The sequence below is a fragment of the Nicotiana sylvestris genome, chromosome 8, assembly GCF_000393655.2.
Source record: "Nicotiana sylvestris chromosome 8, ASM39365v2, whole genome shotgun sequence".
Classification (NCBI taxonomy): Eukaryota; Viridiplantae; Streptophyta; class Magnoliopsida; order Solanales; family Solanaceae; genus Nicotiana; species Nicotiana sylvestris.
In genome coordinates, this window is record NC_091064.1 from 207,228,987 (window position 1) to 207,253,073 (window position 24,087).

The 24,087-nt window shown below is 36.2% G+C and overlaps 1 protein-coding gene across 1 annotated transcript; it reads left to right on the plus strand.

The window, feature by feature from the left end:
- Nucleotides 1-1,124: 1,124 nt before the first annotated feature.
- LOC104220777 (ferruginol synthase-like) lies at nt 1,125-3,274 on the plus strand. The gene is made up of 2 exons (XM_009771711.2): nt 1,125-2,060; nt 2,648-3,274. Exons 1-2 carry the CDS (start codon nt 1,125-1,127, stop codon nt 3,272-3,274), a joined length of 1,563 nt encoding a protein of 520 aa, XP_009770013.1.
- Nucleotides 3,275-24,087: the final 20,813 nt, after the last annotated feature.

Consider the following 24,087-nt stretch of genomic DNA (forward strand, 5'->3'; position numbering starts at 1 on the left):
CACCACCACCAACGCAACCTCCTCCGAACCTTGAAGGATTTATGAGATTTGTTAGAGATAATACATAGACTAATATGTAACTTGTATTTTGGCACATCTTCCTTAGTTTTTTTCCTTCTAATGGTGGTATTAGTACTCTTGTTGTGCTCATTCCATTGGGGGAAGGATGACTAAGAAAGATATGTCATTTTTGGTAATAAAATTTATTGCTTCTACCCTTGAATATCTTTTCGCAATATTTCTTTGTCTTTACTTAGAATTATTTATAAGCTACAATATATACATAAGATACAATATATATACTACAAGAAAATATATAAGAGAATATATATACATAAGATACAATATATATACTACAAGAAAATATATTATGCGAATATATATACATAAGATACAATATATATACTACAAGAAAATATATTAGAGAATATATATACATAAGATACAATATATATACTACAAGACAATATATTATGCGAATATATATACATAACATACAATATATATATACTACAAGACAATATATTATGCGAATATATATACATAAGATACAATATATATACTACAAGAAAATATATAAGAGAATATATATACATAAGATACAATATATATACTACAAGAAAATATATAAGAGAATATATATACATAAGATACAATATATATACTACAAGAAAATATATAAGAGAATATATATACATAAGATACAATATATATACTACAAGAAAATATATAAGAGAATATATATACATAAGATACAATATATATACTACAAGACAATATATTATGCATGACAATTTAGTGTTTTACTATTGTTTTGTTATTTTCTTTTTCGTCAAGCACTTTAATAATTAGATCTACATATATACTACATATATATTTTTAATATAGCCATGATACTACAAGAAATTGCCTTAAAAAAAAAAAAACCGCTAGGCCCGCGAAGCCCGCGAGCCCAGCCCGTTAAGCACAAGACCATGTGGGCTTAGGCCCGTCACGGGCCGATTCCACCCATTGAGCCCACGAAGTCCGGGATCGCCAGAGCCCAGGCCCACGAAGCCCGGCCCGTTTGGCCCACGAAGGCCCGGGCCCGGCCCAGAATACAGCACTATCTCCCCATACTAAACATGGCTTTAGCACCTCTAAACGAGCTTGGTCTTGCAGGTATTACCCTTTCAATTGTGTTCCTGACAATTATATGGTACAAAAGGACATCAAATATACCACAGAAGACAGAACCTAGGTTGCCGCCAGGGCCTCGTGGCCTTCCAATTTTGGGATTCTTACCATTCCTCCGCCCCAATTTGCACCACCAGCTTACAGAGTTGTCTCAACAGTATGGTCCAATATACAAGTTTTGGCTAGGAAGCAAACTATGTATTGTGCTGAATTCACCATCCTTAGCCAAAGAAGTAGTTCGTGATCAAGACTCCGTTTATGCCAACCGTGACTCTTCAATTGCAGGATTGCTGGCCACATATGGTGGATTAGATATTGCATTTTCTCCCTATGGCTCCTACTGGCGTGATATACGCAAACTGTTTGTGAGTGAGATGCTAAGCAACAGGAACCTTGAGGCTTGTTATAGTCTTCGGAAACAGGAGGTCAGAAAGACAATTAGAAAAGTGCATACCAAGATTGGCTACCCCATTGACATTGGTGAATTAGCTTTTGTAACTGAAATGAATGTAGTCATGAGTATGATCTTTGGCAGTAATTTTGTAGAGGAGAAGGAGAAGCATGCAAAAGATGGAGCTGAGTTCAGGGAATTGGTGATAAAATTTACTCAAATGTTGGCAAAGCCAAACATATCAGACTTCTTCCCTATGCTTGCCAGGTTTGATTTACAAGGAATACAGAAAGAGATGGAGGCTCTTTTGAAGTCTGTTGAAAATATATTGGACCCTGCCATAAACGAATGCATGAAGATGCTTTCGGACAAAAGAAAGGATGAAATCCAGGGGAATGACAAGAAGGATTTTATGCAGATCCTATTAGAGCTAATGGAGCAGAAAAATATTGGTAAATCGGTGGACTTGGTGCAAATAAAGGCCATCTTGCTGGTAAGTTATAGGGTCTCTATCTATTTTTTATATCATTGCTTGTCTCCTTACAATTTGTTATCCTAAGAATCTATCATTTTAGTTTACGAGAAATCAGTCTAAAGATTTAACAGTCTTATTCAAAGTTTATACTGTCTACCGAAGCACCCAAGGGTGTGGCCAAGCGATCGTTGGTTAATGAAGTGGGTGCAAACCTTGGAAACAAGGGTTCAAGTCCCATCACAGACAAAAAATATTAGTAGGTTATTTTTTCCTATCTCCCTAAGCCATGGTAGGCAGAGCCGGTACAATATGGAATTAGTCGAGGTGCGTGCAAGTTTGCTCGAACACCACCGTTATTAAAAATCATTTTTATTGAATGCAGAATCAATGGGATAACTAGTTTGAAGAAATATGAGAATATTTTGAGTTCTTGATCAAGATGCATGAATCGCATAATTAGTTAGAATAGTCTTAAAAAGATGCTCATATATATACACACCTAAACATGAATGTCACATCCCCCCTACGGATAGAAGCAGGCATTTCAAATTTTGGCTACGGCAAAATTCTCTTGCCATGACTTCATATATGTTTTTGCACTGTAGGACATTGTGATTGGTGGGACTGACACTACAATCACGATGGTCGAATGGGTAATGGCGGAGCTTCTGAATAACCCGGTGGTAATGACAAAGGTGCAAAAGGAACTGAAAGATGTCATAGGTATGAATAACACTGTTGAAGAATCCCATTTACCAAAACTACACTATCTTGATGCAGTTGTAAAGGAGACACTTCGTCTACACCCTGCATTACCGCTGCTTTTCCCTAAGCGCCCAAGCCAATCTGCAATAGTTGGCGGATACACAATACCTGAGGGAACTAAAGTACTCTTGAATGTTTATGCAATTCATCGGGATCCTCAAATATGGGAAAATCCATTGAAATTCCAGCCTGTTAGGTTCTTGAGTCACTCTACAAATTTAGACTATGCTGGCAATAATATGAAGTACCTTCCATTTGGATCAGGGCGGAGAGTTTGTGCTGGCCTTCCTTTAGCTGAGAAAATGCTTATGTTTATATTGGCTTCATTGCTGCATTCCTTTGATTGGAAACTCCCAGAGGGCGAAAATGTTGACCTTTCAGATGGATTTGGACTTGTCGTCAAGAAAAGTAAGAGGCTATTCGCCATCCCTACTCCCAGGTTACCAAATTTAGAACTATATCAATAGAAACAAGAAGCTATTAGGAAAAATGTTTATAGATGTTGAAGATGTTAGGGATATAGTTGATATGCCCTAGATCCAATATCATATTTGATGATTTGAACATATTTTTGTGAACGTTATTTGATATAAAATATATATGACATTTGATATTCTTTTATCATTGTTATTAATTGCTTGATTAATTTGATAAGGTCTTTGATTAAATTTTGAGGCTTGACATTGTGATGGAGATCATGATAATGAGAGTAAAGTTTCTTATAATTTAATCTAAATTTGTTCTTGATCGTAGGATTATTAATTTGGACATTAATAATCCGGTTAGATCAATATTTATGTAATCGTCTTTATGGGATAAAGATTAGTTGATCTCATTAACTAAATTACATAGATAGATGATGCATATAGAGATATAATCATTGAACCGACTCATTGGATAATTCCTAATGGTTGGAATTACCATAAACTATTAATAGGATATTCTCTTGAATAATGTGATGTAAGATTTTCCTTTGACCTGAGATCATCATAGTAACTGACAAGTTATTTGTTGTGCTTTAATACTAGACACCTATGGCCCTAGGGCGATAGTTGAAAGGATATTGGGCACGATTGAATACTTGTAGAATTAGTGATTGATCAAGATGGAATCTGTCAACTCTTGGTAATGAGTTTAAGCTCCATGTTGTCATGAATTATAAACGACCAAATTAAGACCTTGGCCAGAGCAATTGAATGAAAGAAGAAATGAGTTTCTTAGGTCATTCAATGGTCGATTATATTTGACATGAACACATAGTTGGTCGCCTATTAGGATTTGACAGTTGAACCATATTCTAGGGTGATCCAGAGCTATAAGGACAGAAGGAATTACTACATTATTCTTCTACTGGTTCTTGAGAGTAAATTGTATACTTCATGCTATCCGGTCGTTAAGGTGTGTTGCTAGACGCCATTCTCGATTAGTATATTGATGTGGTCAATTTACTACCGGTTTAGTATTGAACCTATGGGGTTGCACACTTACGAGTGTTCTGATCTTTGCTAAAAGATTAAGTAATTTATTATTTGATAATTAAATTAAGGAATTTAATTAGCCAAATAGATTTAGTTATTAGTCCAAATGAAATATTATTATATTCTTTGCTAGCACAGAAGATATAATTAATATTGCGAACAAATTGAAGTTTTCTATTTGGAATATATATATATATAAGTCAATGTCGGTTATTTCATCCCCATAAGAATGGGATTGATAATTTTAATATAAACTAGTATCTATGAACGTGCGTTGCACGTTAACAATGACACGTGATGATTTAAACATTTATTTATATGAAGGAATAATAAAATTTAATTAATGCGGGAAATTTTATGTATAATAATATAACAATCATCTAAATGCTGAAAAATATTGAATTACATTACATAATACAACAACAACAACAACAACAACAACAACAACAACAACAACAACAACAACAAAAAACCCAGTGTATTCCCATAAATGGGGTCTGGGGAGGGTAGTGTGTATGCAAACCTTACTCCTACCTTATAAAGATAGGGAGGTTGTTTCTGATAGACCCTCAGCTCAAGACAATTAGCATAATACATGAATTTAAATAAAAAGACATCATCAAAACTTACACAAATGATCAATTTTGTCATGTTAGTTAGATAATTATTTATTACTTCCTCTGATCCACTTAGTAACTTTTTTGGTTGATTTCACACATATTAAGGAATCTACTTTTTAGCTTTAATTAACAATTTAATTGACTATATTAACCTTAAAGTGGACCGAAGGGAGTATAGTTTAAAAGTATTTAATGTGATGGAATCTTACCAAACACTTCTTTGTGGACAATATTTTTGCGTGTATGTTTTCTCGTAATGATTTGGTTGCTCTGCCTTAACCAAAACTCTTATTGTCGATCTTGATATCACTCTAGAAAGTGCAATAAAACATATCGCGGTAAATAAAGTTCAATATTTAGGATGTTTTTCCTTGTGCTTTATTTATTATATTTGCAAAACATAAACACACTAAAAATTATTTTTCACACAAATTTAAAAGGATATTCCTTAGTTTTGGAAGACCAAAGTTGAATTCAGGGATATGAATATACTTAGAAGCACATTGACCAGTATCATAATTTTTGCGTATTGACGTTATTGTCAAAACTTCTATATACCATTTGTGTGCTATTACATAAGCTATTCAGCATATTTAAGTTTTTCAGTAGCATGAAGGACATATTTTTCTTCAAAATCAATCTATATACAATGGAAGATCAATTTTAAATTAGTCTATTATATATACAGTGACACTAACATACGTAAGAAATAATAAACTTGACAACAAACATGTATGATAGAGGGCCATTTGATATTTAAGTATTCTTCTTGGTAGTAATTATTGGTATCATTTCTGCTAAGTCAGAAACTGAAAAATATTTTGTTTTTACTATAAAATCTTGCAATCAACCTTTTATTTAGTTAATCAATATATTCATTTCTGCTAGCTAAGCATTTTAATCTAATGATAGAAATATTTCTCTTATTAAATGAACTACTGTTATTGTTGGGGTTGATAACCAAACGTATAGGAAGAACCAAATCATCTTTTATTAGATGTTCGTCTTCGTATCCAACACGAAGCAAGAAGACATTGAATACTGGATTTGTTCTTGCTTTATATTTCTTGTCAGTTCAATCTTTTTCATTTGAGGCCAGAAGTTTAACTTTGGCCAGTTAGCTTTTACAGTCTCTACTTTTGTTGATTTTGGAATTACTGGTAGTACTTGACAGAAATCACCTCCCAAACCATTAATTTTTTACCAAACGATTCATTAATATCCAATATTATCTCTAGAACTTCAGGCAATTGTTTCGATCGTTTGACACTTAACTATAAGTGCTTCATCACATATTATTAATTTTGCTTTTCTTATAAATTTACCAATATTGCTCTGCTTTGATATATTTGTGATGATTATTTAAGTTGTTTGAAGAGTTATATCAAATCTAAAGTGGGTAGCCTCACAATAAAATCGTTGTTGGCACACCACTTACTGTTATTGCTAATAGTATCATGCCTCTTGATATGATATTTGCAAGTAATGCATGAGATAGAATATTATCGTGATTCCGCCGGAGGCATCTACAAGGAATAATCCCGCTATACCAGAGTCAACTCTTTATAATATAGTCTTGAAAGCTTGTTCTTATTTAAGATTTAGCTTTGATTGTATGCTTCCTTAGACACTTGTATAATATTTTGATTCTTAATACTATACTAACTTTTTATTTTGTGTTCTAATTTTTTTAATCTCGCGCTCTTTTTATGGAATAAATTTATGTATTCTAGTTTTAAAAAAAAAAACTTGAATAAAAATTTTACTCATATGATGAATTTAAAAAATAACTGAATCAGATTCTCTTGATAAATAATTAATTAAAAGATTTAATTATTTAGTTTTAACATAAAAAATAATTTATTCTATATTGATTCAGATCTTAATATTAGTTCATCTCTTGTTTTGAATATTAAATCTTAATTATAATTTTATGCATCATAAATTTTATTTTCAAATAGTAAAAACTTGATATGATATTTCACTTTTAGATCTTTATGTTTGTAGAATCATTAGTGGTATTGACTCTTACCAACTATTTTTTTTCTCTTTCTCACACATTTATATTCTTAAATATTTTCTTAGTTGTTGCTTAATAATTGAGTATTTTTAGTATTACACAAACAATTGAATAAAAAAAATATTATTTGAGTAGAAAAATATTTTATATATAATATAAAAATATATTATCTTGGGGATATTGTTTTTTCTCAACTTCAACTCTTTATGCAGTCCATTTAATACTACTTTTATTTTTTTTGGTATTAAACATTATGGAGTGTTAATGTATTACCACAACGGAGGATTCTTATGGAATTGATTTTATTAAACCTTCCTATATATTTTTAATAAGTATTTAATAGAATTTTTTTTATTAATTTAAAATTTTAAATATTAAAAATTAATATAGAAAATATTGTAGTCCAAAAAGTAGGTTATTACAGTTATGTCTTTTCCCTATAAGTTCTTCCATTTAATATTTTAGGGTTGTTTTGGTTAATTAATATTGTATTTTTTTCTTTTATAATAATATAGACTCTCCTATTTCTAAACGGATTTGGACAATATAATACATTCTCAAATTAGTTCAAAATATAGATTATTGCAGTTATGTCCTTTCCCTATGAGTTCTTCCATTTAATATTTTAGGGCTATTTTTTGATCTATTAATATTATATTTGTACTTTTAAATTAAATATATGCTCTCTTTTTTTCTATATGGATTTGAACAATTTTCTACTTCTTTCACCATTATATGTACTTCTTTCTGCAATTACACATTCTTTTGTGATCAGTGTCATCGATGTTTGATGTGAACGCTTACCTCAAAAGTAGAGGAGAATAAGACACGGTAATAAAGAAGCTTAATCTTACTCCAACTTTTTTTTTTGGGTCCTAATTTTATGTGTTGACCTCAAAGTATTAATTATAATTTTTTCCTACATAATTTTTTTAATAAATTTTAAAGAATATGATAAGCCGATTCTCTTTCTTAATAGTCATTCTTCTCCAATTATGATAAAAGTAAACATAACATGTTCCTAAAGGTATTAGGCAAACATGCTAAGATGTAGTATTATATGTCTATGCCCGAAAGTAATGTTACGCGGCGCCTTCCTGAGATTCCTTGGAAGGGCGACGTAAGGCTAAGCAACTGATGTCAGTGCAGTTGCTGTCCGCCAACTGAGGTCCCCTCCGTACGCTAGACTAGATTGTCAGTGCCGTACGGGAAAACCAATGTCAAGAGAAATTGAGAGAACAGGAATGAGAATTGAGAATGAAAGAAAGCTTGATTGCATTAATGAAAGCTATTACAGAAAGGAAATGCGGTGTCGAGGGGGAGAGACACCAGTACAGAGAATTGTTTGCTTGCTAGAAAGTTTTGATTGTTTGGTCCCCCTTAATAATGCTTAAAAAAAATAATCCAAAGCTACAAGACTAGACTTGATTAAGCTAGAGAAACATAATGAAATTACATGGAATAAAACTACTCTATATTTACAATGAAAAAGACTTAGTTTGCTATAAGGCAGAAAACATGGCCGTTGTCGGCAGCATAGTCTTTGGCATCAGGATCTGCGCGCGCGGCATTGTCTGCGCGCGCGGCGCTGTTGGCATCTGCCTGCGGTTGGGCGCTGGCGAGGGATATCGGTGGGGCGACAGAGGCACATGCGCGCTTGTCACTTGGCGCGGCCAAGACCACGGGGCCGTCCGTGGCGCTAGGCATTGGAAGGCTTGCTAGGATGCCACGGGGCGCGCCCAAGGGGTCATGGGGCACGGCTGAAAAGCCGCCCATGACATTCTCCCCCACCTGAGTTGGCGACGTCCTCGGCGCCTTACTTGTAAGATAATATTCAATTAGGCTCTTGTAGGCTTTGAGGTTTGTTCCCCTCTCCCAAGTGTTTTCCTCTGCATCACAGCCCTGCTATTTCACCAAGAACTCTTGGTGATCTTTCCTTGAGGCATGAATTACTCTATCATCAAGGATATCTTCAACACGCCTTTTTCCGGTTGAATTGGGCCCTCGAAAACTGGGTATTGTGAGCTGGCTCCTTGAAGGATCCTCCGTGTCTTCCCGAAAAGGTTTCAGGAGGCTGACATGGAAGACAGGATGAATTTTCCACCAAGCTGGGGTATCCACCCGGTATGCAACTTTCCCAATGCGCCTTTTAATGGACAAGGGTCCAATGTATTTTTGTAATAGGCGAGGGTCATGGACCCCCGCAAATAAGTAACGCTTTGGAATTTTGACCATCACTTTGTCTCCTACTTGGTATTCAACAAAGCGACGATTCTGATCAGCATGCCTCTTCATCCGCTTTTGAGCCTTGACAAGATAGCTCCGCACTATCTCCAAATTTTGCTTCCACTCTTTAGAGAAGCTAGCAGCTCGAGGAGATTTAGACATATTTGGTGCATTGACTGTGTGTGGGAGTAGCGGTTGCTGTCCGGTAACAATTTCAAAAGCGCTTTTGTTTGTACTAGAGCTCTTTTGTGAATTGAAACACAGTTGAGCAGCATCCAGAAGCTTCACCCAATTCTTCTGCGATCCGGTTACAAAATGACGCAAATATTCCTCCAACATACCATTGAACCGCTCCGTCTGGCCATCAGATTGCGGATGAAAACTTGAGCTGTGATTCAGCTTCGACCCAAGACACTTAAAGAGTTGGGTCCAAAAGTTGCTAGTGAAGCGTGAGTCACGATCACTAACAATATCTTTGGGTAGGCCCCAATATTTGACGACATGAGAGAAGAAGAGTCGAGCTGTATCTTCTGCTGATATATATTGTGGGGCAGCAATAAAGGTAGCATATTTGGAAAACCGATCTACCACAACCAAGATAGTTGTTAGATCTCCGACCTTGGGCAATCCGGTGATGAAATCCAGGGAAACACTTTCCCAAGGTCTCTTTGGGACAGCTAGTGGTTCCTAGAGTCCCGCCTGTGTTAAGCAGTCTGACTTGTCCTTCTAGCATACTAGATAAGTCTTCACATACTGAGCAACGTCATCGGCCATTTGAGGCCAATAATATGCACGGCAAAGTAACGCCATGATGCGTTCTTCACCTGGATGGCCGGCCCATAAAGTATCATGACATTCAGCCAGAAGAGTCCTTCGTAGATCTCCTCCTTTAAGAACATAAAGTCGGTTCCCTTTCACTTTCAGAAAACCATCTTCCATGTAGAACTGGCGAGTCTTGCCCTGTCCTACCAAATCAACCAAATACTGTGCAGCAGGATCTTTGATGAATAAATCCTGTATCTGGTCCTTGATGGAGGTGGCTACTTCGCTCCCCCTTAGGGTGGCGAGTAGGCACACCGATGCTAGATCAGCTCTCCGACTGAGCACATCAGCAACATGATTGGTCTTCCCACTTCGGTACTCCAGGTTGAAGTGGAATTCAGCTAGGAGTTCCTGCCACCTGGCCTGTCGACCATTCAACTTCGGCTGGGTCATGAAATGGCTAACAACTGTGTTGTTTGTCTTGACCACGAACGGGGTCCCCAGCAGATAGTGCCTCCAGAGGCGCAAGCAGTGGACGACAACCAATAATTCTTTCTCATGGGTGGCATAGCGCCGCTCTGCATCTTTCAGCTTCCGACTCTCATACGCTACAAGATGCCCTTCTTGTAGCAGGACTCCACCGAGGGCATAGTCAGATGCATCTGTTTGTACTTCGAATGGCTTGGCCAGATCAGGAAGGGCCAAGACGGGGATACTAGTCATAGCCACTTCCAATGCGTTGAAGGCTTCCGCTCGCTTGGGTCCCCATTACCAAGGTGTGACCTTCTTGAGGAGTTCTGTCAATGGTACTGCAATGAGGGAGTAGTTTTTCACAAATCGCCGATAGAAATTGCATAGACCAAGGAACGCCCTCAAGGCGTGGATATCCTTAGGCGGCAGCCAATCTGTGATTGCCTGAATCTTATGCTGGTCCATCTTGATCCGCTCTTCCTCGATGACATGTCCGAGGAAGTCAATTTGCTTTTGAGCAAAGAAGCACTTAGATAGCTTCGCATATAGTTCATGCTCCCGCAATCGAGCTAGGACCTTCCGCAAGTGCATCAGGTGTTCCTCCAATGTTTGGCTATATACCACAATGTCATCTAAGTAGACCACCACGAATTCATCAATGTACTCTCGGAAGACTTGGTTCATCAAATTGCAAAACGTAGCTAGGGCGTTAGTCAAGCCGAATGGCATAACCAGGAAATCGTACGACCCATATCTTGTCACACAGGTCGTCTTGTTCTCATCACCCTCTGCAATCCGAACTTGCCAATAACCTATCTTTCGGTCTATTTTGGTGAACACCATCGCACCACCCAGTCTATCGAACAAGTCTGCCATTAGCGGAATAGGGTACTTGTTCTTCACAGTAATTTTGCTTAGAGCCCGATAGTCCACACAGAGTCGTAGACTACCATCATATTTCTTTTGGAATAGCACAGAGGACCCGTATGGGGATTTGGAGGGAACGATAACCTCTGTGTCTAGCATTTCCGTCAATTGTCTCTAAAGCTCGGTGAGTTCGGGTTGTGACATTCTGTAAGGCGCCCGGGCGGGTGGCTTCGCGCCCGGCACCAGCTCAATCTTATGGTCCACAATGCGCCTAGGCGGTAGTCACTTTGGCATGTCTTGTGGCATGACATTTTCAAACTCTAGTAGTAGCTCCTTCACGGGTTCAGGAATGGGACCCGAGGAGCGTTCTACATCTTCGATATAGAGGGTAGCCAGGAACGTGGGTTCATTTCTTTTGACCCCCTTCTTCAACTGCAAGGCCGAGATGTTTTCAACGGCCATCTTCATGGGCATGCACGGGATAATGCAGGGCTTGGTCCCGTTTGCTCCCATCATCAGTAACATGTCAGCATACGGTACAGGCATGGTGTTGGTTTGCCTCAGGAATTCCAATCCAACTATCAACTCAAAGTCATCTATGATCACCACGCGCATGTTGAATTTTCCTTCGTAAGGGCCAAGCTTCACCGGTACTTCTTTGGCTATTCCACCCACTGGCTGGGGAGGTGAGTTGATAGCCTTGACATGACCTCTATCTTTCCCTACAACTAGACCAAGGCGCTCCACCTGAGTCGAGGCTAAGTAGTTGAGGGTAGCACCTGTGTCTACCATGGCCCGAATGGGCTTGCCATTCACCTTCATCTCAACGAACATTAAGGTCCTCTCGTGCTTAAGAGGAGTCTTATCACCCGCCTTCTTTTTCCCTTTCTTGGTGACTGGACATGGGTCCTTCTTCTTACGGATACCAGCACTAGTCTCTGCTAATGCCTCAGAAATGGAGCCAACAATTGCATTGAAGGCACCTACTAGTTCAGTCTGATCCGTGTCGTCTGAGTCGTCATCAGTCCCATTATCAAAAGTCTGATGAGCATTCATTTGTGCATGTGGGCACTCATTGTTCCAATGTGGTCCGCCACAATGATGGCATCCTGAAGGAGGCTTCCTCCCCCGATCATTGTTGTTAGACGCAACAATGTTGCTGCCTGTGGAGGGAGCCTTAGGTTTGGTTGAGCCCCGATCTCCCCCACTTCTGCTAGAGCCACCATTGCTAGACTGGTCCCCTTTGAATCCCGCTCGGTCAGGCGGCTGAGGTCTATCCTTCCGAGCTTCAATTTGATAGTCCCCAAGACATTCAGCTGCTTGGATCGCCTTGGGCAGGGTATCTACCCGTTGTCTTTGTAGCTCCATACGGGCATAAGGTTTCAGCCCTTCTAGGAAAGTGAAGAGCTTGTCTTTGTCCCCCATGTCGCGTATGTTTAGCATGAGCGCGGAGAATTCCCGCACGTAGTCCGGCACGGATTTGGTCTGGCGGAGCTCCCGTAGCTTTCTCCTTGAATTGTATTCAACATTTTCGGGGAAGAACTGTAGGCGTATGACTGCCTTCAGTTCTGCCCATGTTTCGAGAGCATCTTCACCGGCCTTGATGGCTTCGTATTTCACCCGCCACCAGAGTTTAGCATCACCCTGAAGATACATGGCAGCAGTTGCGACCTTCTTAGCTTCTTCTAGGCCCCCAACAGCATCGAAATATTGTTCGACATCAAAGATGAAGTTCTCCATTTCCTTGGCATTCCTAGCTCCACTGTATGGCTTTAGCTCAGGAATTTTTAGTTTTTGTGTCGTGGAAGTGGGGTTTGCAGCGCCCCCGATCTGGTTTCCACCGCCTCGCAATAGGCCCTGTAAAGCAGCATTGACGACATTGAGCTTGTCTGTCAAGTCATCAATAGTTTGTTGCATGGCAGTCACCCTGTCTGCCTCTTGTGCCCTGTAAGCTAAATCCTCGGCACGCTCCTATTGGAGTCCCTCGAATTTGCCAAAAATTTCGGCTGCCTCTGTGGCTGCCGTTTGTCGGTCTCCCTCGGAGTCACGACTGATGTTTTCAATGTCAACTTCGGCCTGGAGCACCCTGCGGTCCAGGTCTTCCAACCTTTGCCCTAGGCTGGTTCTTAGTTCAGGCACCGTATCAATGATGGGCAGTAATCCGTCAACCGTCTGTTCAAGGGCCGCAATGCGGTCCCTATGATTCACCATGGTCAGAAATGGTGGTAATGGTAATGCGTTCCCTCGTCCGATGTCGAGCCTAGGCTCTGATACCAACTGTTACGCGGCGCCTTCCTGAGATTTCTTGGAAGGGCGATGTAAGGCTAAGCAACTGATGTCAGGGCAGTTGCTGTCCGCCAGCTGAGGTCCCCTCCGTACGCTAGACTAGATTGTCAGTGCCGTACGGGAGAACCAATGTCAAGAGCAATTGAGAGAACAAGAATGAGAATTGAGAATTAAAGAAAGCTTGATTGCATTAATGAAAGCTATTATAGAAAGGCAACGCGGTGTCGAGGGGGATATACACCAGTACAGAGAATTGTTTGTTTGCTAGAAAGTTTGATTGCTTGATCCCCTCTAATAATGCTTAAAAAAAATCCAAAGCTACAAGACTACACTTGATTAAGCTAGAGAAACATAATGGAAGTACATGGAATAAAACTACTCTATATTTACAATGAAAAAGACTTAGTTTGCTATAAAGCATAAATAGGTCAGTTGTCAGCAACATAGTCTTTGGCATCAAGGTTTGCGTGCGTGGCGTTGTCTGCGCGCGCGGCGCTGTTGGCATCTTCCTGCGGTTGGGCGCTGGCGAGGGATATCGGTGGGGCGACAGAGGACATGCGCGCTTATCACTTGGCACGGCCAAGACCACGGGGCCGTCCGTGGCGCTAGGCATTGGAAGGCTTGCTAGGACGCCAGGGGGCGCGCCCAAGGGGTCATGGGGCACGGCTGAAAAGCCGCCCATGACAGTAATTATACTAATAGGATTCCTAATGTGTAGAATTATATCCTAAAACTAATAGGGTTATAAGGCTAATATCTAGAATTTCGGTTATGTCCTTTTATTATGAGTTATTATGCTTAATGTTATAAGGTTATTTTTATAAACTGACATTGTATTTATGCTTTTATAATAATATAGATATAGATTATTACTTGAAGTCCAATTTAGAATTAGACAACATCTTCACGTCAAAGTCCTTAAGGACGTTGGTCACGTCGTTAATCCCTTTGGAAGGGAATCTGATATTTTGCAATAACAATTATGGTGATGCTATATAAATGGTGATGGAGAAAATTTTCCGCATCAATTCTTGAGAAGAAAAAATACTTTGTGGAAGTGAGAGTGTCATACCAAGCCAAGAGAGAAAATACAATTACAAGAAAAGTGTTTCTTGTTCTTCTAATTTGAATTGAGATTTTTGAGAAAAATTTCAGCACAAGTTTTTCGTTCAATTTGTTCGCGGGTTTCATTGATCGAAGAGTTGATAGCATAGGATCGATCTCGGTCTGGATACGCATAGAGTCTTCGCACTATCGAAGAAATTTTAAAACGAGACTCTCTCACCAGGTACGTCTTAGATCCGATCTTTGACATGTAAATAAATTTTAAACACGAAAAAATCTACCTAGGATTGTTATTATCTTCCGCTGCGTGTTACGAACACCTATACGCAATCCTGCAGTGGTATCAGAGCCGTGGTTTATTGGGTCTTAAATTTATTTACGAAATATTTTAATATTATATTTGAAGAGTACAAACCATAATATATGTGTATTGTGCAATAATTTCAAGTACCTTCCATTTGGATTAGGGAGGAGAATTTGTGCTGGCCTTCCTTTAGCAGATAAAATGCTTATGTTTGTATTGGCTTCATTGTTGCATTCCTTTGATTGGAAACTCCCAGAGGGCGAAAATGTTGACCTTTCAGATGGATTTGGACTTGTCGTCAAGAAAAGTAAGAGGCTATTCGCCATCCCTACTCCCAGGTTACCAAATTTAGAACTATATCAATAGAAACAAGAAGCTATTAGGGAAAATGTTTATAGATGTTGAAGATGTTAGGGATATAGTAAATATGTCTTAGATCCAATATCATATTTGATGATTTGAACATATTTTTGTGAACGTTATTTGATATAAAATATATATGGCATTTGATATTCTTTTATCATTGTTATTAATTGCTTGATTAATTTGATAAGGTCCTTGATTAAATTATGAGACTTGACATTGTGATGGAGATCATGATAATGAGAGTAAAGTTTCTTATAATTTAATCTAAATTTGTTCTTGATCGTAGGATTATTAATTTGGACATTAGTAATTCGGTTAGATCAATATTTATGTGATCGTCTTTATGGGATAAAGATTAGTTGATCTCATTAAATAAATTACATATATAGATGATGCATATAGAGATATAATCATTGAACCGACTCATTGGATAATTCCTAATGGTTAGAATTACCATAAACTGTCAATAGGATATTCTCTTGAATAATGTGATGTAAGATTTTCCTTTAACCTGAGATCATCATAGTAATTGACAAGTTATTTGTTGTGCTTTAATACTAGACACCTATGACCCTAGGGCGATAGTTGAAAGAATATTCAGCATGATTGAATACTCAGAGAATTAGTGATTGATCAAGATGGAATCTGTCAACTCTTGGTAATGAGTTTAAGCTCCATGCTGTCATGAATTATAAAAGACCAAATTAAGACCTTGGCCATGGCAATTGAATGAAAGAAGAAATGAGTTTCTTAGGTCATTCAATGGTCGATTATATTTGACATGAACACATAGTTGGTCGCCTATTAGGATTTGACAGTTGAACCATATCCTAAGGTGATCCAGAGCTATAAGTATAGAAGAAATTACTACATTATTCTTCTACTGGTTCTTGAGAGTAAATTGTATACTTCATACTATCCGGTCGTTAAGGAGTGTTGCTAGATGCCACCCTTGTAGTATATTGATGTGGTCAATTTAATACTGGTTTAGTATTGAACCTATGGGGTCACACACTTACGAGTGTTCTGATCTTTGCTAAAAGATTAATTAATTTATTATTTGATAATTAAATTAAGGAATTTAATTAGCCAAATAGATTTAGTTATTAGTCCAAATGAAATATTATTATATTCTTTGCTAGCACAGAGAATATAATTAATAGTGTGAACAAATTGAACTTTTCTATTTTTGGAATAGAAAATTAAATTATATCTCTTGATTGATATATATATATATATATATATATATTTGATCAATCCAATTAAGAATTGGATTGACGTGAAAGTCAACGTCGGTTATTTCATCCCCATAAGAATGGGATTGATAATTTTAATATAAATTATTACTTGAAGTCCAATTTAGAATTAGACAACATCTTCATGTCAAAGTCCTTAAGGATGTTGGTCACGTCGTTAATCCCTTTGGAATGGAATCTGATATTTTGCAATAAAAATTATGGTGATGCTATATAAAGGGTGATGGAGAAAAATTTTCGCATCAATTCTTGAGAAGAAAAAATACTTTGTGAAAGTGAGAATGTCATACCAAGCCAAGAGTGAAAATACAATTAAAAGAAAAGTGTTTTTTGTTCATCTAATTTGAATTGAGATTTTTGAGAAAAAATTTAGCACAAGTTTTTCGTTCAATTTGTTCGCGAGTTTCATTGATCAAAGAGTTGATAGCAAAGGATCGGTCTAGGTGTGGATACGCATAGAGTCTTCGCACTATCGAAGAAATTTTGAAACGAGACTCTTTTCACCAGGTACGTCTTAGATCCGATCTTTGACATGTAAATAAATTTTAAATACGAAAAAATCTACCTAGGATTGTTATTGTCTTCCACTGCGTGTTACGAACACCTATACGCAATCCTGCATTGGTATTAGAGCCGTGGTTTATTGTCTCTAAAATTAATTTACGAAATATTTTAATATTATATTTGAAGAGTACAAACCATAATACATGTGTCTTGTGCAATAGTCAAATTGTTTGAATATTGATACTATTTTATTGTGGATAAAATATGTATTCATATAATTATTAAGATAGTTAATAACTTGAATTTGAAATTTTGTATTAGATACGACGGGAATCTATAATAGGTTATATGATTCTATTATTATTAGTTCATGAGATGTTAATTAATAATGATATTTTGGCATGAATTAATTTTTTGTGATATATAGATTAAACATGTTAGAAGAATGCTGAATTTCGTTTTTATGTCACGTGCTTGTTTTACATTATTTTGAATTATTTATTACATGTGATGTAAATTAATTTAGGACTAAGCATGTAGACAACTTGAACTAAATTCACATGCTATGAAAGATTTGATCTTCATTTTATTAAAAATTGTTTTAATAACAATTCCCTCTTACTAAAATTTGAGTTCTTAAATAATAAAATATAAGATATTTTATTATAGAGCTATCTATCAAAGTAAATAATTTTACTTATTTCTTGTTTATAAGGAGCGGCCTGACTTCCAGGAGACTTATAGTTCGAGAATATGTTAAAATTATTTATTTCATTAGATGTATGGATTGAAAGAAAAATTATTCAATTTTACACTAGACGCCTGAACCACCCGGGGGAGTATAAAATTTAATAAGTACTTTGCTATCATGATGGTTGAACTCAACTATGCCAATAGGATCGACCTGACTACCAGGGGACTATTTGACATAGAGCAATTAAAGAAAATTGTATGGGGATACAATTGGTAAAAGTACATACCTTTAAAATATATGTGAGAAACGACTTGACTTCCAAGGGGCTCATAGATATTGTTAAAGGATTTCTTTACTCCACTAACAGAAATAAAGATTTCGTAAACTATAATGAGGGTAAATAGTTTAAAATAATTAGTGGAAATATCATTTAGATAAAGTCCATGTCTTTATGATATATGCAAATATGTTCTTATATTATTGCCTTTTCTTTTCTATAATTTAGATTTCTCAGTATGTCTGTTATGTCACTGCGTGAAATACTTGAGACCAACAAGTTGGTAGGACCAAATTTTGATGACTGGTATAGAAATTTGAGAATTGTTCTCATGCATGAAAAGTTCATTGATGTGATCGATAAACCTGCAAAGATAATCCCACTAGAGAATGATGTTCAAGGCATCAAGGTTTATCAGAAATACTTGGAAGAATGCCTTGCTATTAAACACATCATTCTAGCTTCTATGAGTTCTGAACTCCAGAGGAAACATCAGAATATGGATCCACCTACAATCATTGAATATCTTAAGAAGATGGTTGATACACAGTTGGACATTGAAAACTCTCCAGTTGGACCCCTTTTCAATTATATGATTGTTCTTACCAAAGAACATGAGAAGTTGGGGTACAAGCTTAGTAAAGAGCTTTCTGAAGATTTGATCTTGCAGTCAGTATATGATGTTGAATGTTTTCACTGTAAGAAGAAAGGGCATTGGAAGAGAAACTGCAAGGAGTATCTTGCCACTCTAAAGGACAAGAAACAAGGTGAGACATTGATGAAAAATGTTTCCAAGGTTTCTTTAGCTACTACTAATTCTTCACTATGGGTATTAGATACTGGCAGTGGTTATAACATCTGTAATATATTGCAAGGGTTCAAGATAAGTAGGAGGCTAAAGAAAGGAGAAGTTAATCTACAAGTTGGAAATGGTACAAAAGTTGCGGCTGTAGCTGTAGGATCAATTTCTTTAATAATGCCTACAGGCAAAGTACTTTTGTTGGATGGTTGTTATTACATTCTTAAATTTGTTTCAAACATAATTTCAGCTTCTATGTTAGACAAACGTGATTTTCGCATTATTATAGGCAATGGTATTTGCTCTATTAATTATGATGATAATTTATATGTGAATGGCTTTCTCCAACATGATGTTTCTGTCTTACCTAATGTGAATGCTAATTCGATTATGCATGTTTCAAGTCTTAAGAGGAAAAGTGATGATCATGTAAATCATACATACCTTTGGCATTGTAGTCTTGGTCATATTGGAGAGAAAAGAATTAACAAGTTGTACAAGGAAGGGTACCGTGACAAGTATGATTTTGAATCATATCCAACTTGTGAATCTTGTCTCAAAGGAAAAATGACCAAATCTCCATTTACTGGAAGTGGAGAAAGAGCTTCTGAATTATTAGGACTAATTCATACAAATGTTTGTGGGCCCATGAAAATTCAAGCTAGATGTGGATATTCTTACTTCATCACCTTCACTGATGATATGTCAAGATATGGATTTGTGTATCTTAGAAACACAAGTCTGAATCTTTTGAAATGTTCAAAAGGTTCCATAGTGAAGTTGAGAAGCAGATTGGTAAAAGTATCAAAGTACTAAGGTCTGATAGAGGTGGAGAATATCTTGGTGAAGATTTTACCAGATATCTCAAAGAGAATGAGATTCTCTCACAGTGGACACCTCCAGGACCACAACAACACAATGATGTGTCTGAAAGGAGAAATCGAACCTTATTAGATATGGTGAGATCTATGACGGGGTTTACTGATCTTCCAAAAAATTTATGGATATATGCTTTGGAAGCAGCAACATACTTAATAAAGTTCCCACTAAGTCAGTCTCTACAACATCATATGAGATATGGAAAGGATGTAAGCTTAACCTTAAACATATTAAAATTTGGGGTTGTCCAACTTATGTGAAGAGACTACAGTCTGATAAACTTGACTCAAGATCTGTAAAGTGTTGGTTCATTGGGTATCCCAAGAAAACAATGGGATATTATTTCTATCACCCTTCTGACCATAAAGTGTTTGTGGCTAGAGGAGCAACCTTTCTGGAAAGGGAATTTCTTTTAGAAGGAAATTATAATGGAGAAATAGAACTTGATGAAATTCAAGAAACTAATGATTTAACACAAAATAAAGATCATGAGACCCAAGTTGAAGAACTTTTATTGAATGTTTTGAAGTTGTCAAGGAAGTTGCCATCTTTAACGGTTGAGTTCAAAAACTAAATGTAGTTTAAGAACAGGTTAATGAACCAGTTCCAAACCAAATTGTACACCAACCAAATCTACCACAAGGTGAACAAGTTGTACAAGTACCTCTTAGAAGGTCTACAAGAGAACGTCATGTACCAACTAGATTAAATCTAATGGTATAAGATGATGTATCAAATGAGGTTGATCATAATGATGATGACCCTAAGACCTATGAAGAGGCTATACAAAGTTCTGATTATGAGAAATGGCAAAAGGCCATGGAATCTGAAATGGAATCCATGAAGGAAAATAAAGTATGGACTTTAGTTGAACCTTCAAAGGATATAAAACTTATAGGTTGTAAATGGGTTTTTAAGAAAAAGATTGGAGTAGACGAAAATGTGGAGACCTACAAAGCCTGTCTTGTTGCCAAGGGATATCGTCAGAAAGAAGGAGTCGATTACGACGACACGTTCTCTCCCGTGGCAATGCTCAAATCTATTCTGATTTTGCTTGTTATAGCAGCATACTATGATTATGAAATATGGCTAATGGATGTGAAAAAAACTTTCCTTAATGGTGAGCTAAAAGAGGATGTGTACACGATACAACCTGAAGGTTTCACATCTTTGTCTGATCATAATAAAATTTGCAAGCTACAAAGATCCAATTATGGACTAAAGCAAGCTTCTCGAAGTTAGAATATTCGCTTTAACAAGACAATCGAAAAGTTCAATTTTGTTAGATGTGAAGAAGAACCTTGTGTGTACAAAAAGGTTAGTGGGAGCACAATTATATTTTTAGTATTGTATGTTGATGATATATTGCTCATAAGGAATGACATACCGACATTGCAAAGTACCAAGATTTGGCTCTAGTGCAGTGGGAGCTATCATGTATACCATGACATGTACACGTCCTGATGTGGCTTATGCACTTGGAGTGACTAGCCGATATCAGGCAAATTCTGGTGAGGAATATTGAAAGGTGGTGAAGACCATTCTTAAGTACTTAAGAAGGACTAAAGACCAATTCCTCATCTATGGGGATTTTGAGTTGAAATTTGAAGGTTATACTGATGTAAGTTTCTCTTCAGATAGAGATGATAACAAATCTATTTCTGGTTAAGTATTCACCTTAAATGGTGGTGCGGTGAGTTGGAAAAGTTTCAAACAAGCTACAGTAGCTGATTCAGTGACTGAAGCAGAATATATAGCAGCTAGTGAAGCTGTATGGATAAAAAAAATTCTTAACTGAACTTCGTGTGGTTCCTTCAATAGGAGGTACAATTCCATTGTTGTGTGACAACACTGGAGCCATTGCTCAAGCATAAGAATCAAAATCACACCAAAAATCCAAACACATTCTGCGAAGGGATCACTTGATAAGAGAAATCATTGGACGTGGAGACGTTTAGATTCAAAAGGTTGATGGAAAGGAAAATCTCCATACCCATTCACTAAAGCTCTTGGTGCAAAGGAGTTTGACAAGCACATGTGGAAATTGGGAATGAAGTACAAGAGCGATTAACTCTAGTGCAAGTGGGAGATTGTTAGAGATAGAGTAGATATGCCCTAGATCCAATATCATATTTCAAGATTTGAACATATTTTTGTGAACATTATTTGATATAAAATATATATATGGCATTTGATATTCTTTTATCATTGTTATTAATTGCTTGATTAATTTGATAAGGTCCTTTATTAAATTTTGAGACTTGACATTGTGATGAAGATCATGATAATGAAAGTAAAATTTCTTATAATTTAACATAAATTTGTTCTTGATCGTAGGATTATTAATTTGGACATTAGTAATCTGGTTAGATCAATATTTATGTGATCGTCTTTATGGGATAAAGATTAGTTGATCTCTTTAACTAAATTACATAGATAGATGATGCATATAGAGATATAATCATTGAACCGACTCATTGGATAATTCTTAATGGTTAGAATTACCATAAACTGTCAATAGGATATTCTCTTGAAGAATGTGATGTAAAAATTTCCTTTGACCTGAGATCGTCATGGTAATTGACAAGTTATTTATTGTGCTTTGATACTAGACACCTATGGCCCTAGGGCGATAGTTGAAAGGATATTGGGCACGATTGAATACTTGTAGAATTAGTGATTGATCAAGAGGGAATCTGTCAACTCTTGGTAATGAGTTTAAGAAATGAGTTTCTTAGGTCATTCAATGGTCGATTATATTTGACATGAACACATAGTTGGTCGCCTATTAGGATTTGACAGTTGAACCATATTCTAGGGTGATCCAGAGCTATAAGGACAGAAGGAATTACTACATTATTCTTCTACTGGTTCTTGAGAGTAAATTATATACGTCATGCTATCCGGTCGTTAATGAGTGTTGCTAGACGCCACCCTTGATTAGTATATTGATGTGGTCAATTTACTACCGGTTTAGTATTGAACCTATGGGGTCGCACACTTACGAGTGTTCTGATCTTTGCTAAAGGATTAATGAATTTATTATTTGATAATTAAATTAAGGAATTTAATTAACCAAATAGATTTAGTTATTAGTCCAAATAAAATATTATTATATTCTTTGCTGGCACAGAGGATATAATTAATAGTGTGAACAAATTGAAGTTTTCTATTTTTGGAATAGAAAATTAAATTATATCTCTTGGTTGATATATATATATATATTTGATCAATCCAATTAAGAATTGGATTGACGTGAAAGTCAACGTCGGTTATTTCATCCCTATAAGAATGGGATTGATAATTTTAATATAAATTATTACTTGAAGTCCAATTTAGAATTAGACAACATCTTCATGTCAAAGTCCTTAAGGATGTTGGTCACGTCGTTAATCCCTTTGGAATGGAATCTGATATTTTGCAATAAAAATTATGGTGATGCTATATAAAGGGTGATGGAGAAAATTTTCCGCATCAATTCTTGAGAAGAAAAAATACTTTGTGAAAGTGAGTGTCATACCAAGCCAAGAGAGAAAATACAATTACAAGAAAAGTATTTCTTGTTCTTCAAATTTGAATTGAGATTTTTGAGAAAAATTTCAGCACAAGTTTTTCGTTCAATTTGTTCGCGGTTTCATTGATCAAAGAGTTAATAGCAAAGGATCGGTCTCGGTATAGATATGCATAGAGTTTTCGCACTATCGAAGAAATTTTGAAACCAGACTCTCTTCACCAGGTACGTCTTAGATACGATCTTTGACATGTAAATAAATTTTAAACACGAAAAGATCTATCTAGGTTTGTTATTGTCTTCCGCTGCGTATTACGAACACCTATACGCAATCCAGCAGTGGTATCAGAGTTGTGGTTTATTGTGTTTAAAATTTATTTACAAATATTTTAATATTATATTTGAAGATTACAAACCATAATACATGTGTCTTATGCAATAGTCAAATTGTTTGAATATTGATATTATTTTATTGTGGATAAAATATGTATTCATATAACTATTAAGATAGTTCATAACTTGAATTTGAAATTTTGTATTAGATACGACGGGAATCTATAATAGGTTATATGATTCTATTGTTATTAGTTCATGAGATGTTAATTAATAATGATATTCTGGCATGAGTTACTTTTTTGTGATATATGTGATATATAGATTAAACATGTTAGAAGAATGTTGAATTTCGTTTTTGTGTCACGTGCTTGTTCATTACATAATTTTGAATTATTTATTACATGTGATGTAAATTAATTTAGGACTAAGCATGTAGACAACTTGAACTAAATTCACATGCTATGAAAGATTTGATCTTCATGTTATTAAAAGTTATTTTAGTAACAATTTCCTCTTACTAAAATTTGAGTTCTTAAATAATAAAATATAAGATATTTTA